Source organism: Cyclopterus lumpus, chromosome 8 (assembly GCF_009769545.1).
Source record: "Cyclopterus lumpus isolate fCycLum1 chromosome 8, fCycLum1.pri, whole genome shotgun sequence".
NCBI lineage: Eukaryota > Metazoa > Chordata > Actinopteri > Perciformes > Cyclopteridae > Cyclopterus > Cyclopterus lumpus.
The window spans coordinates 1,145,966-1,160,965 of NC_046973.1; the positions used below are offsets into that span (position 1 = coordinate 1,145,966).

General features: G+C 58.3%; 1 protein-coding gene across 1 annotated transcript in view; it reads right to left on the bottom strand.

Annotated features, from left to right (window-relative positions):
- Nucleotides 1-15,000, bottom strand: part of mvp (major vault protein) — an 18,594-nt gene that overhangs the window by 263 nt on the left and 3,331 nt on the right. Inside the window, exons 3-17 of the mRNA XM_034538866.1 lie at nucleotides 13,317-13,512; nucleotides 13,018-13,141; nucleotides 12,774-12,905; nucleotides 12,544-12,638; nucleotides 12,026-12,262; nucleotides 11,609-11,731; nucleotides 9,578-9,796; nucleotides 9,129-9,364; nucleotides 8,832-9,029; nucleotides 2,911-3,055; nucleotides 2,614-2,825; nucleotides 2,291-2,407; nucleotides 1,920-2,046; nucleotides 1,645-1,833; nucleotides 1-162 (exon numbers count right to left, since the gene is read on the bottom strand). The exon at nucleotides 1-162 is cut by the window's left edge and continues 263 nt beyond it. Coding sequence (XP_034394757.1) covers nucleotides 43-162; nucleotides 1,645-1,833; nucleotides 1,920-2,046; nucleotides 2,291-2,407; nucleotides 2,614-2,825; nucleotides 2,911-3,055; nucleotides 8,832-9,029; nucleotides 9,129-9,364; nucleotides 9,578-9,796; nucleotides 11,609-11,731; nucleotides 12,026-12,262; nucleotides 12,544-12,638; nucleotides 12,774-12,905; nucleotides 13,018-13,141; nucleotides 13,317-13,512 — 2,470 coding nt within the window. The 3' untranslated portion in view covers nucleotides 1-42. The remainder of the gene's footprint in view (nucleotides 163-1,644; nucleotides 1,834-1,919; nucleotides 2,047-2,290; nucleotides 2,408-2,613; nucleotides 2,826-2,910; nucleotides 3,056-8,831; nucleotides 9,030-9,128; nucleotides 9,365-9,577; nucleotides 9,797-11,608; nucleotides 11,732-12,025; nucleotides 12,263-12,543; nucleotides 12,639-12,773; nucleotides 12,906-13,017; nucleotides 13,142-13,316; nucleotides 13,513-15,000) is intronic.

Consider the following 15,000-nt stretch of genomic DNA (forward strand, 5'->3'; position numbering starts at 1 on the left):
TTGGACCTCCACCCTCCTCTTCCTCGTCTTTATTCTTCCTCCTCACTGCCCCTGTCCCGACAGTGACCCCAGCAGGCCGTTGGCGGTGGTGAAGAGGTTGATGGGAGACGACCCGTCTGTGATGAGGGTCGACTTCAAACCCAGAGCCTGCAGCATCTTCACCTGCAGGACGAGAGAACGTTAAACACTTTAAAAGAGGGCGGCGACAAAGAGGAGGAGGAGCTTGAGTTTAGAATGCTAGTTTAAAAGAGGGGAGGAGCTTGAGTTTAGAATGCTAGTTTAAAAGAGGGGAGGAGCTTGAGTTTAGAATGCTAGTTTAAAAGAGGAGGAGGAGCTTGAGTTTAGAATGCTAGTTTAAAAGAGGAGGAGGAGCTTGAGTTTAGAATGCTAGTTTAAAAGAGGGGAGGAGCTTGAGTTTAGAATGCTAGTTTAAAAGAGGAGGAGGAGCTTGAGTTTAGAATGCTAGTTTAAAAGAGGGGAGGAGCTTGAGTTTAGAATGCTAGTTTAAAAGAGGACAGCGACAAAGAGGAGGAGGAGCTGGAGTTTAAAAGAGGGAGGAAACAAAGAGGAGGAGGAGGAGCTTGAGTTTAGAATGCTAGTTTAAAAGAGGACGGCGACAAAGAGGAGGAGGAGCTGGAGTTTAAAAGAGGGAGGAAACAAAGAGGAGGAGGAGGAGCTTGAGTTTAGAATGCTAGTTTAAAAGAGGACAGCGACAAAGAGGAGGAGGAGCTGGAGTTTAAAAGAGGGAGGAAACAAAGAGGAGGAGGAGGAGCTTGAGTTTAGAATGCTAGTTTAAAAGAGGACGGCGACAAAGAGGAGGAGGAGCTGGAGTTTAAAAGAGGGAGGAAACAAAGAGGAGGAGGAGGAGCTTGAGTTTAGAATGCTAGTTTAAAAGAGGACGGCGACAAAGAGGAGGAGGAGCTGGAGTTTAAAAGAGGGAGGAAACAAAGAGGAGGAGGAGGAGCTTGAGTTTAGAATGCTAGTTTAAAAGAGGACGGCGACAAAGAGGAGGAGGAGCTGGAGTTTAAAAGAGGGAGGAAACAAAGAGGAGGAGGAGGAGCTTGAGTTTAGAATGCTAGTTTGAGACAGGTGGTAGTAATAGTGGTGGTAATAATAGTAATAATAATTAAAGCTGCGAGGAGCGATGAGCGGGTCCTCGCTCACCAGGACGGCGACCCGCTCGGCCGAGAACGCGGGCCGCCGGTCGTACGTTTTACCGTTTGTTGCGTAACCTCGATATTCTTTCACCAGTAGGTGGCGCGTCGACCGCAAGTGAAAATAAGCTCGTCGATAATTACACAAAATTCAAAATGGAGGAAAGTCTAAGTAGGCGGAGCTTAGGGGTCTGAGAGGGTTTCTGTAGAGCAGGTGGACATGTGTGAACAAGTCAATCGGACATTCTGGGTGAGGGGCGTCGCCGGTCAAACTTTAAGGGGGCGCTAGAGAGCAACTATGAATTTAAAAAATGTGACTCCTTGATCAGATGGCTATTGGCACAAAGACTGACAAGCGTGCCAAATTTGAGCGGTTTTCGTCGGTCGTAAATACCCCAAAATGAGCCCAATGTTCTAAAATAAAAAGCAGAATAATAAGAACCCTAACAAAGTCAATAGGGTCCTCTCGGACTGATAATAATAATAGTACCTGCAGCTCCGGTCCAGCTCTAGCGATCTCCGTCAGCGTGTCCCTGCCCATACTCTCCACCAGCTGACTGAAGCGCTGACTTTCGATGTGAGCCAGGTTCTTCTGCTTGTCCACCTCCAGAACGTCGATCTGCTTCTTGTAGCTCAGCTCCTGCTCACGGGCCTTCACCAGCCGCTGGAGCTCCGCCTCCTGCACACACCCACATGCAAACAATGGTACTACTACTACTACTACATCTTTTATTTTGAAAGGTGAAGCAGGAAGTGAGGACGTACCGCCTCGATGGTCTGAGCTTCGGCCTTCAGCTTGGCCTCGTTGACCGCCGCCTCTCCCTGGATACGAGCCGCCTCTGCCCGGGACTGAGCTTCAGCCTTGGCAGCTCCTGTGCTCTCCACCGCAGCGCTGGAAACGCAGAACAAGTACTATTACCACACTGAAGAAATACTCTGTTACAGGCAGAAGGCTCTCATCAAATCATTTACTTTAAAAGTATTAGCATCAAAATACAGCTAAAAGTACTCATTCTGCAGATTAACGTCTATATGAATGTCTCATTGTAATGATTTTACCGCTGGGGAGTAGAATCTATATTAATACTCCATTCCCCAGGTGACCCCTCCCCCCCGTGACCCCGTGACCCGGTCACCTGAGAGCCTCCAGCTCCAGCAGCTCCTTCCTGGCTCTCTCGGCCTCGGCCTGGTCCGTGATCCTCTGCCTCTCCAGCTTCCCCCGGGCCTGCTGCTCCAGACGCTCCGCCTCGTGCCTAAAACACAACATTTAAAATGTGCTGATGGTTTCTTAATGAAGGAACTGACAACTATCTTATTTATTATTTTGAGAAATACGCTTATCGCATTATCTATATATATATATATATATATATATATATATATGTGTATATATATATGTGTGTGTGTATATATATATCTATATATAGATATATATATATATATAGATATATATAGATACCGTGCCGCCGCCTCCTGGGAGTTGGTGGTGATCTCGATGGCCAGCTGGACGCTCTTCTGCAGGGAGTCCCGTGTCCTCTGGTCCACCGGCTCCACTGATTGGATGTCCACGCTGCTGATCATCAGGTGGTTCTGGTTGAAGCGAAGGTTCTGACGGACCGCCAGCTTCTCATCGAACCCGAACACGGCCGAGCAGATGATCCGGTTAGAGTTCTACAGCAGGAGAAGAACTAGGTGTTAGTACTCTGAGTACTTCTACATATACTACAGTATATATTTTATATCTATGAAACAGAACCTTGTGGAAGTCGTCAAACTGCACCGAGGCCACGGCTCCTCTCACTCGGGAGGCCACGGCTTTACAAGAGTCACCCACAAAGTCTGGGACCGAAAACAAGGCTGCAGCATCCACAGCGTCCACCGGGGACTTCACGTCAAAGTGCCTGAGGGGGGAGGGGGGAGGAGGGGAGGAGGGGGGGGGAGAGAGGAGGGAGAGGGAGAGGGAGGAGGGGAGGGGAGGGGGGGGGGGGAGGAGGGGAGGGAGAGGGAGGAGGGGGGAGGAGGAGAGAGAGGGGAGGGGGGGGGGAGAGGAGGGAGAGGGAGGAGGGGAGGGAGAGGGAGGAGGGGGGAGGAGGAGAGAGAGGGAGAGGGGGAGGGGAGAGGAGGGAGAGGGGGAGGGGGAGGGGGAGGGGGGGGAGGGGAGAGGGAGGGGAGGCGGGAGAGGGATAGGGAGGAGCGGGGCGGAGTAGAGAGAGGGAGAGGAGGAGGGAGGAGAGAGGAGAGGAGGGAGAGGGAGGAGGAGAGGAGAGGGGAGGAGGGGGAGGGAGAGGAGGAGGGAGGAGGGGGGAGAGGGAGGAGGGGGGAGGAGGAGAGAGAGGGAGAGGGAGGAGGAGAGAGGAGGGAGGAGGGAGGTGGGGGGAGGAGGAGAGAGAGGGAGAGGGAGGAGGGGAGGGGAGGAGGGGAGGGAGAGGGAGGAGGGGGAGGAGGAGAGAGAGGGAGAGGGAGGAGGGAGGGGAGGAGGGGGGGGGAGGAGGGGAGGGAGAGGGGGGAGGGGGGAGGAGGAGAGAGAGGGAGAGGGGGAGGGGAGAGGAGGGAGAGGGAGGAGAGGAGGGAGAGGGAGGAGGGGGGAGGAGGAGAGAGAGGGAGAGGGGGAGGGGAGAGGAGGGAGAGGGGGAGGGGGAGGGGGAGGGGGAGGAGGGGAGAGGGAGGGGAGGAGGGAGAGGGAGAGGGAGGAGGGGGGAGGAGGAGAGAGAGGGAGAGGAGGAGGGAGGAGAGGGAGGAGGGGAGGGAGAGGGAGGAGGAGAGGAGAGGGGAGGAGGGGGAGGGAGAGGAGGAGGGAGGAGGGGGGAGAGGGAGGAGGGGGGAGGAGGAGAGAGAGGGAGAGGGAGGAGGAGAGAGGAGGGAGGAGGGAGGAGGGGGGAGGAGGAGAGAGAGGGAGAGGGAGGAGGGGAGGGGAGGAGGGGAGGGAGAGGGAGGAGGGGGGAGGAGGAGAGAGAGGGAGAGGGAGGAGGGGAGGGGAGGAGGGGGGGGGAGGAGGGGAGGGAGAGGGAGGAGGGGGGAGGAGGAGGAGAGAGAGGGAGAGGGGAGGGGAGAGGAGGGAGAGGGAGGAGAGGAGGGAGAGGGAGGAGGGGGGAGGAGGAGAGAGAGGGAGAGGGGGAGGGGAGAGGAGGGAGAGGGGGAGGGGGAGGGGGAGGGGGAGGGGAGGAGGGAGAGGGAGAGGGAGGAGGGGGAGGAGGAGAGAGAGGGAGAGGGAGGAGGGGAGGGGAGGAGGGGGGGGGAGGAGGGGAGGGAGAGGGAGGAGGGGGGAGGAGGAGAGAGAGGGAGAGGGGGAGGGGAGAGGAGGGAGAGGGAGGAGAGGAGGGAGAGGGAGGAGGGGGGAGGAGGAGAGAGAGGGAGGGAGAGGGGGAGGGGAGAGGAGGGAGAGGGGGAGGGGGAGGGGGAGAGAGGAGGGAGAGGGAGAGGAGGAGGGAGGAGAGGAGGGAGAGGGAGGAGGAGAGGAGGGGGGGGGGAGGGGGAGGGGAGAGGAGGAGGAGGGAGAGGGAGAGGGAGGGAGGAGAGGAGGGAGAGGGAGGGGGAGGGGAGGAGGGGAGAGGGAGAGGAGGAGGGAGGAGAGAGGAGAGGAGGGAGAGGGAGGAGGAGAGGGGAGAGGAGGGAGAGGGAGGAGGGGGAGGAGGAGAGAGAGGGAGAGGGGGAGGGGAGAGGAGGGAGAGGGGGAGGGGGAGGGGGAGGAGGGGAGGGGGAGGAGGGGAGAGGGAGGGGAGGAGGGAGAGGGGGAGGGAGGGGAGGAGGGAGAGGGAGAGGAGGAGGGAGGAGAGGGAGGAGGAGAGGAGGGGGGGGGAGGGGGAGGGGAGAGGAGGAGGGAGGAGAGAGGAGAGGAGGGAGAGGGAGGAGGAGAGGAGAGGGGAGGAGGGGGAGGGAGAGGAGGAGGGGGAGGGAGAGGGGGAGGGGAGGAGGGGGGGGAGAGAGGAGGGAGAGGGAGGAGAGGAGGGAGAGGGAGGAGGGGGGAGGAGGAGAGAGAGGGAGAGGGGGAGGGGAGAGGAGGGAGGGGAGGAGGGGGAGGGGGAGGGGGAGGAGGGGAGAGGGAGGGGAGGAGGGAGAGGGGGAGGGGGAGGAGGAGAGGAGGGAGAGGGAGGGGAGGAGGGAGAGGGAGAGGAGGAGGGAGGAGAGGAGGGAGAGGGAGGAGGAGAGGAGGGGGGGGGAGGGGGAGGGGAGAGGAGGAGGAGGGAGAGGGAGAGGGAGGGAGGAGAGGAGGGAGAGGGAGGGGGGAGGGGAGGAGGGAGAGGGAGAGGAGGAGGGAGGAGAGAGGAGAGGAGGGAGAGGGAGGAGGAGAGGAGAGGGGAGGAGGGGGAGGGAGAGGAGGAGGGGGAGGGAGAGGGGGAGGGGAGGAGGGGGGGGGAGAGAGGAGGAGAGGAGGGAGAGGGAGGAGGGGGGAGGAGGAGGGAGAGGGAGAGGGGGAGGGGAGAGGAGGGAGAGGAGGAGGAGGGAGAGGGAGAGGGGGAGGGGAGGAGGGGAGAGGAGGGAGAGGGAGGAGAGGAGGAGAGGAGGGGGGGGGGGAGGGGAGGAGGAGGGAGAGGGAGAGGGGGAGGAGGGGAGAGGAGAGGAGAGAGGAGAGGAGGGAGAGGGAGGAGGGGGAGGAGGAGGAGGGAGGGGGAGAGGGGGAGGGGGGGAGGGGAGGAGGGGAGAGGAGGGAGAGGGAGGAGGGGGGAGGAGGGGAGAGGGAGGAGGGGGGAGGAGGGGGGAGGGGAGGGGGAGGAGGGGAGGAGGGGAGGAGGAGGGGAGGAGGAGGGGGGAGGGAGGGGGAGGGAGGGGAGAGGAGAGGAGGGGGAGGGGGAGGAGGAGAGAGGAGAGGAGGGGAGGGGAGGAGGAGAGGAGGGGGAGGGGGAGGAGGAGAGAGGAGAGGAGGGGGAGGAGGAGAGAGGAGAGGAGGGGGAGGATGGAGAGGGGGGAGGATGGGAGAGAGGCGAGGAGGAGAGAGAGGGAGGGAGAGGGGGAGGGAGGAGGGGGGGGGAGAGAGGAGGGAGAGGAGGAGAGGAGGGAGAGGGAGGAGGGGGAGGAGGAGAGAGAGAGGGAGAGGGGGAGGGGAGAGGAGGGAGAGGGGGAGGGGGAGGGGGAGAGAGAGGGAGAGGGAGAGGAGGAGGGAGGCGAGGAGGAGAGGGAGGAGGAGAGGAGGGGGGGGGGAGGGGGAGGGGAGAGGAGGAGGAGGAGAGGGAGAGGGAGGGAGGAGAGGAGGGAGAGGAGGGGGGAGGGGAGGAGGGAGAGGGAGAGGAGGAGGGAGGAGAGAGGAGAGGAGGGAGAGGGAGGAGGAGAGGGGAGAGGAGGGAGAGGGAGGAGGGGGGAGGAGGAGAGAGAGGGAGAGGGGGAGGGGAGAGGAGGGAGAGGGGGAGGGGAGGGGGAGGAGGGGAGGGGGAGGAGGGGAGAGGGAGGGGAGGAGGGAGAGGGGGAGGGAGGGGAGGAGGGAGAGGGAGAGGAGGAGGGAGGAGAGGGAGGAGGAGAGGAGGGGGGGGGAGGGGGAGGGGAGAGGAGGAGGGAGGAGAGAGGAGAGGAGGGAGAGGGAGGAGGAGAGGAGAGGGGAGGAGGGGGAGGGAGAGGAGGAGGGGGAGGGAGAGGGGGAGGGGAGGAGGGGGGGGAGAGAGGAGGGAGAGGGAGGAGAGGAGGGAGAGGAGGAGGGGGGAGGAGGAGAGAGAGGGAGAGGGGGAGGGGAGAGGAGGGAGAGGGGGAGGGGGAGGGGGAGGGGGAGGAGGGGAGAGGGAGGGGAGGAGGGAGAGGGGGAGGGGGAGGGAGGAGAGGAGGGAGAGGGAGGGGAGGAGGGAGAGGGAGAGGAGGAGGGAGGAGAGGAGGGAGAGGGAGGAGGAGAGGAGGGGGGGGGAGGGGGAGGGGAGAGGAGGAGGAGGGAGAGGGAGAGGGAGGGAGGAGAGGAGGGAGAGGGAGGGGGGAGGGGAGGAGGGAGAGGGAGAGGAGGAGGGAGGAGAGAGGAGAGGAGGGAGAGGGAGGAGGAGAGGAGAGGGGAGGAGGGGGAGGGAGAGGAGGAGGGGGAGGGAGAGGGGGAGGGGAGGAGGGGGGGGGAGAGAGGAGGAGAGGAGGGAGAGGGAGGAGGAGGGAGAGGGAGAGGGGGAGGGGAGAGGAGGGAGAGGAGGAGGAGGGAGAGGGAGAGGGGGAGGGGAGGAGGGGAGAGGAGGGAGAGGGAGGAGAGGAGGAGAGGAGGGGGGGGGGGAGGGGAGGAGGAGGGAGAGGGAGAGGGGGAGGAGGGGAGAGGAGAGGAGAGAGGAGAGGAGGGAGAGGGAGGAGGGGGAGGAGGAGGAGGGAGGGGGAGAGGGGGAGGGGGGGAGGGGAGGAGGGGAGAGGAGGGAGAGGGAGGAGGGGGGAGGAGGGGAGAGGGAGGAGGGGGGAGGAGGGGGGAGGGGAGGGGGAGGAGGGGAGGAGGGGAGGAGGGGAGGAGGAGGGGAGGAGGAGGGGGGAGGGAGGGGGAGGGAGGGGAGAGGAGAGGAGGGGGAGGGGGAGGAGGAGAGAGGAGAGGAGGGGGAGGGGGAGGAGGAGAGGAGGGGGAGGGGGAGGAGGAGAGAGGAGAGGAGGGGGAGGAGGAGAGAGGAGAGGAGGGGGAGGATGGAGAGGGGGGAGGATGGAGAGAGGCGAGGAGGAGAGAGGAGAGGTTCTCTTATTTCTGTGTCTCTGGACCTGAGCCCTTGTTGGTCCTGAATCTGCACCCGGACCCCCCAGACCTACCCGTGGACCCGGACCCCCCAGACCTACCCGTGGACCCGGACCCCCCAGACCTACCCGTGGACCCGGACCCCCCAGACCTACCCGTGGACCCGGACCCCCCAGACCTACCCGTGGACCCGGACCCCCCAGCACTACCCGTGGACCCGGACCCCCAGACCTACCCGTGGACCCGGACCCCCCAGACCTACCCGTGGACCCGGACCCCCAGACCTACCCGTGGACCCGGACCCCCCAGACCTACCCGTGGACCCGGACCCCCCAGACCTACCCGTGGACCCGGACCCCCCAGACCTACCCTTGGACCCGGACCCCCCAGACCTACCCTTGGACCCGGACCCCCCAGACCTACCCGTGGACCCGGACCCCCCCAGACCTACCCGTGGACCCGGACCCCCAGACCTACCCGTGGACCCGGACCCCCCAGACCTACCCGTGGACCCGGACCCCCCCAGCACTACCCGTGGACCCGGACCCCCCAGACCTACCCGTGGACCCGGACCCCCCAGACCTACCCGTGGACCCGGACCCCCCAGACCCTACCCGTGGACCCGGACCCCCCAGACCTACCAGTGGACCCGGACCCCCCAGCACTACCCGTGGGCCCGGACCCCCCCAGACCTACCCGTGGACCCGGACCCCCCAGACCTACCCGTGGACCCGGACCCCCAGACCTACCCGTGGACCCGGACCCCCCAGACCTACCCGTGGACCCGGACCCCCCAGACCTACCCGTGGACCCGGACCCCCCAGACCTACCCGTGGACCCGGACCCCCCAGACCTACCCGTGGACCCGGACCCCCCAGACCTACCCGTGGACCCGGACCCCCCAGACCTACCCGTGGACCCGGACCCCCCAGACCTACCCGTGGACCCGGACCCCCCAGACCTACCTGTGGACCCGGACCCCCCAGACCTACCCTTGGACCCGGACCCCCCAGACCTACCCTTGGACCCGGACCCCCCAGACCTACCCGTGGACCCGGACCCCCCAGACCTACCAGTTGTAGGACAGCTGCAGCTGCAGCCGAGCGTGGTCGGCGGTCTCGATGGTGATGATGTCGGTGAAGAAGTCCGGGCCCAGCAGCAGGCAGATGGCCTTGATGACGTTGGCCCTCTTGGGTTTGTCTCCGGACAGCGACAGCACGGTGAACTGCTCGTCGGGTCCCAGCATCACCATATCTGGTCCGAACAACACCCTGAAGACGAGACCACGACCCCCCGGCGTCAGCCCCTCGTGTTACTGCCACGCCCCTCCACCGAGAGAAGCGGACCCTCCGAGACCCTCCGAGACCCACCTGGCTTTCTTCTCCCTGTAGTCGTACACCTGGACGGCGGCGTTGTGGGGGACCCGGTAGGAGACCGCCCTGGTCTTGTCCCTCGTCAGGGCCTGTCCGGTCTGCATCCGTTCCGAGCGGCTGGCCAGCGGGTCCAGGTTGGCGGCCAGCAGGGCCTCCACGTTGGGGGGCAGCTCCTTCTGCCACAGCTCCTCGTCCTGAGTCAGCATGTAGGTGTGACCGATCACGGCGCGCACCTGAGGCAGCGGGACGCCGGAGGTGAGCCCACTCAAACACCTCTATTCTACACATTATGCCTTTTCTGAAACGTTCACACCGATAAAACCATCTTATTTCATTCATATATATATATAATTATTATTATTATATTAAACCCCCAAAAAATCAGAACAGACGTTTCTTGGCGAAAAGGACCTAAAAGCCGGCGGTTTGATCCCTTCAGCTGGTACCTTTCCCGACTTGATGTCTCGGACGTAGATGCCCTCGTTCTCGTCCAATGGGATGGCCTGTCTCCTCAGCACCACGTCCACGGCGGCGGGGGGGACGTACTCGAGGGGTCCTCGCAGCATCCAGCGGTCTCCGGGCCGGCGGAGGACGGCGCTCCTCCGTGAACGCTTCGCCCTCCCCTGCTCCTCTTCCTCTTCCTCGTCCTCCTCATCCTCCTCGGGCTGGCAGAGGGAACGGGGGAGAGAGAGGTGGAGGAGGGAGAGAAGGGTTAAAATGGCGATGCATTGGAGTGGTGGAGGAGTGGGAGGAGAGGAAGGAGGAGGAGAGGGAGGAGGAGGAGAGGGAGGAGGAGGAGATGGGCACTGAGAGAACGAATGAAACCCAAAAGAGAAAGACATTTAAAAAAGCAGGAGGACAACGTAACGGAGGGAGGGAGTGAAGAAGAGATGAATCAAAGGAAAGGAGGGAGAGAAGAACAAGAAGTCGGGCTATATTGAGTCCTGTTAGGAAGGGAAGATGGTGCAGTGAAGTCTATGCTTCATGTGTTAAAGCTGCATTCTCTCTCCTGACCACCAGGGGGCGACTCCTCTGGTTGTATAGAAGTCTATGCTTCATGTGTTAAAGCTGCATTCTCTCTCCTGACCACCAGGGGGCGACTCCTCTGGTTGTATAGAAGTCTATGCTTCATGTGTTAAAGCTGCATTCTCTATCCTGACCACCAGGGGGCGACTCCTCTGGTTGTATAGAAGTCTATGCTTCATGTGTTAAAGCTGCATTCTCTCTCCTGACCACCAGGGGGCGACTCCTCTGGTTGTATAGAAGTCTATGCTTCATGTGTTAAAGCTGCATTCTCTCTCCTGACCACCAGGGGGCGACTCCTCTGGTTGTATAGAAGTCTATGCTTCATGTGTTAAAGCTGCATTCTCTCTCCTGACCACCAGGGGGCGACTCCTCTGGTTGTATAGAAGTTACGAGCAGACGTTAACCTTTGACCTCAGGAAGTGCATTTTCTATCTGTTGTTTTTCAGGTTTCTACAGCTCCAATAACACCGAACATATGATAAGAGCTCAAAGTCGCTCCCTTTACCCAACCAACCAATCAGTGACCAGGTGCGGTCTGAGGACTTTGCACTGAAAACACACCTCTCACACACACACACACACACACCTCTGAACTCTCACACACACACACACACACACACCTCTGAACTCTCACACACACACACACCTCTGAACTCTCACACACACACACACCCCTGAACTCTCACACACACACACACACACACACACCTCTGAACTCTCACACACACACACACACACACACACCTCTGAACTCTCACACACACACACACCTCTGAACTCTCACACACACACACACCCCTGAACTCTCACACACACACACACACACACACACCTCTGAACTCTCACACACACACACACACACACCTCTGAACTCTCACACACACACACACACACACCTCTGAACTCTCTCACACACACACACACACACATACACCTCTGAACTCTCACACACACACACACACACACCTCTGAACTCTCACACACACACACACACACACACACACACACACTTCTGAACTCACACACACACACAAGACGAGCTTCACAAACACACACACGCACACCTCTGAACTCACACACACACACAAGACGAGCTTCACAAACACACACACGCACACCTCTGAACTCACACACACACACACACACCTCTGAACTCACACACACACACACACACAAGACGAGCTTCACAAACACACACACGCACACCTCTGAACTCACACTCACACACACACACACACACAAGACGAGCTTCACAAACACACACACGCACACCTCTGAACTCACACACACACACACACACACCTCTGAACTCACACACACACACACACACACACAAGACGAGCTTCACAAACACAAGCTCCTCCCCTTTGAAGTAAATCTTTGCATGCAGCACTTTTCCTCTGTGGTAGTAATACTTGCATGGTGGTACTTCTTGAGAGTTCTCTCCTCACCTCGGTGTCATTGAACGCCTCCACAGCTCTCAGCACCAGCCCCTCGTCCTCCGACAGCACATACACGTCCTGGATGCCGCTTTCAAGGTCCTCGCCCGGCTGCAGGAAAAATGAGCGCTCGCCCTGAGAGAGAGAGAAAAGACCAGAATAAGAACACAGAACTAAAAGGATTACTGCAGAACAGAATGTTTTTTGTTCATGCAACAAACAAAGAAAACCAAAATAATATGAGAAGTTGCTGATTTCAACAAAGAACAAATTTATTTTGGGAGCACAAGTGTTCCTAAAAGTCATAAAAAATAAGACTTTTCATACAAACAGGAAGCGTCAAAAGTTAAACTTTAAGATGCTTCAAACAAGAGAATTTAAAACAAACAGCCATAATAAGAAGCTACTGGTTTTAATAACCCGGCTCACCTTCACCACCCTCTTCTGGCCCAGCTGGGGCTTCCCGTCGGCTCCCACCGGGTCCAGGATCACGCAGTACTGCCGGCTGCTCAGCGTGGTCACGTCCACCACGCCCACCACCTCCTCCGCCACCGACGGGATGTGGGCCTCCCGGTCGACCAGGGTGACCAGCCACTCCTCCCCCGTGCGCCGGTCCCGCCCACCGGCGTCCTTAAAGTGCCGAAGGGCGCGGACGTGGAGCGCTTTCTGAGGAGACGAGCGCACGACAGGTTCATTTAACAGTTACAGCCCTAGGGGGGTCCGGAGGTACTGCAGGGGGGGGGGCGGGACCTTTTGATGATTTTTAGTATTTAGTAATGCAATTTATACGTTTATACATGGCAGTCGGCCCAGTTTAATATAAAAACACAACGTTAGCGTAGCTTAGCACGACTCGTCTGCTGGCCGCATTGCAGACGAACATGACATGAATCCATTATTCATAAACCAGGTCTTCTGCATCCTTCTGGCTCTCGGCGGAGGCTCACCTTGTCCGTCAGGATGAACGCGTTCACGATGTCGAGGACTTCTTCGTGGGCTCCGGGGAGGTACGCCCCCACTTTGCTGACCAGCCACTCCTCACCTGCAGCACACACACAGAGTTATTAATTATTACAGATTATGCTGAAATGAAAAGTGACATAATAAATGTATTAATAAACATCCCTCCGTGTGTGTGTGTGTGTTGTGTGTGTGTGTGTGTGTGTGTGTGTGTTACCTGTGACCCGGCGGACCCCCCCTCGGTCCACCCCCTCCTTGCGAGCCCTCAGTCTGATGGCCTGGTTCTCTCGGATCACCGTGGCCTTGATGGTCTCCAACACGGCCACCTCCTTCCTGGGGATGTAGGTCCCTGAGACCAGAACCAGAACCAGTCCATTTAAAGTGAACAACCGAAACTCAACCATCAGGATGAGTTGATGATACGAGCCCTTCAGAAGTATTCATGGTTAATAAAAACCCACCCGGTCCCTCAAACAGCCACTCGTCTCCAGCGATTCTCTTCTCTCCTCCGGCACCCTCGAAGTCCAGCAGAGCCTGAAGACGCAGCGCCGTGTCGGGGTACACTATCTGGAGCGGGGTCACGACCTGGGGCCACAATCAATATGTTTGTGATCAATATGTGACATACCGCCATGATCAATAGATTTATTATAATCAATGTTTAACATTTTAAAAAGTGAAATATATTGACATAGGTTTCCCGTTACAGATGATCAATAAGTTGTGGGTGCAGATCAATAACGTTGTGATCGGCTCTGACCTGCTGGACCTCCTCCCCCGGGTAGAGGGGGAACGGGTCCCGGGTCAGGCGGATCTCCAGGTCGGCGTGGCGGAGCTTGGCCTGACCCGATTGGTCGAACAGGACCTGCTGGTCGTCATCGCGGGCGACCGGGTTGACGACGACGCAGTAGTGCCGCGGAGGAACCATGATCATCCGGACCGGAGGGAACAGAACCCTGAGGGGGGATCAATAACACACGGATCAATAACACACGGGACCAATAACACACGGATCAATAACACACGGGACCAATAACACACGGGATCAATAACACACGGATCAATAACACACGGATCAATAACACACGGGACCAATAACACACGGGATCAATAACACACGGACCAATAACACACGGGACCAATAACACACGGGACCAATAACACACGGGACCAATAACACACGGGACCAATAACACACGGGACCAATAACACACGGATCAATAACACACGGATCAATAACACACGGATCAATAACACACGGATCAATAACACACGGACCAATAACACACGGACCAATAACACACGGACCAATAACACACGGGATCAATAACACACGGATCAATAACACACGGGACCAATAACACACGGGACCAATAACACACGGACCAATAACACACGGGACCAATAACACACGGGATCAATAACACACGGGATCAATAACACACGGACCAATAACACACGGACCAATAACACACGGACCAATAACACACGGATCAATAACACACGGGACCAATAACACACGGGACCAATAACACACGGATCAATAACACACGGACCAATAACACACGGGATCAATAACACACGGGACCAATAACACACGGACCAATAACACACGGGACCAATAACACACGGATCAATAACACACGGGACCAATAACACACGGATCAATAACACACGGGACCAATAACACACGGATCAATAACACACGGATCAATAACACACGGACCAATAACACACGGACCAATAACACACGGGACCCAATAACACACGGGACCAATAACACACGGACCAATAACACACGGATCAATAACACACGGACCAATAACACACGGACCAATAACACACGGATCAATAACACACGGGACCAATAACACACGGATCAATAACACACGGACCAATAACACACGGACCAATAACACACGGGACCCAATAACACACGGGACCAATAACACACGGATCAATAACACACGGATCAATAACACACGGGACCAATAACACACGGACCAATAACACACGGATCAATAACACACGGATCAATAACACACGGACCAATAACACACGGATCAATAACACACGGGACCAATAACACACGGATCAATAACACACGGACCAATAACACACGGACCAATAACACACGGACCAATAACACACGGGATCAATAACACACGGATCAATAACACACGGATCAATAACACACGGATCAATAACACACGGATCAATAACACACGGATCAATAACACACGGATCAATAACACACGGACCAATAACACACGGACCAATAACACACGGACCAATAACACACGGGATCAATAACACACGGATCAATAACACACGGGACCAATAACACACGGGACCAATAACACACGGACCAATAACACACGGGACCAATAACACACGGGATCAATAACACACGGGATCAATAACACACGGACCAATAACACACG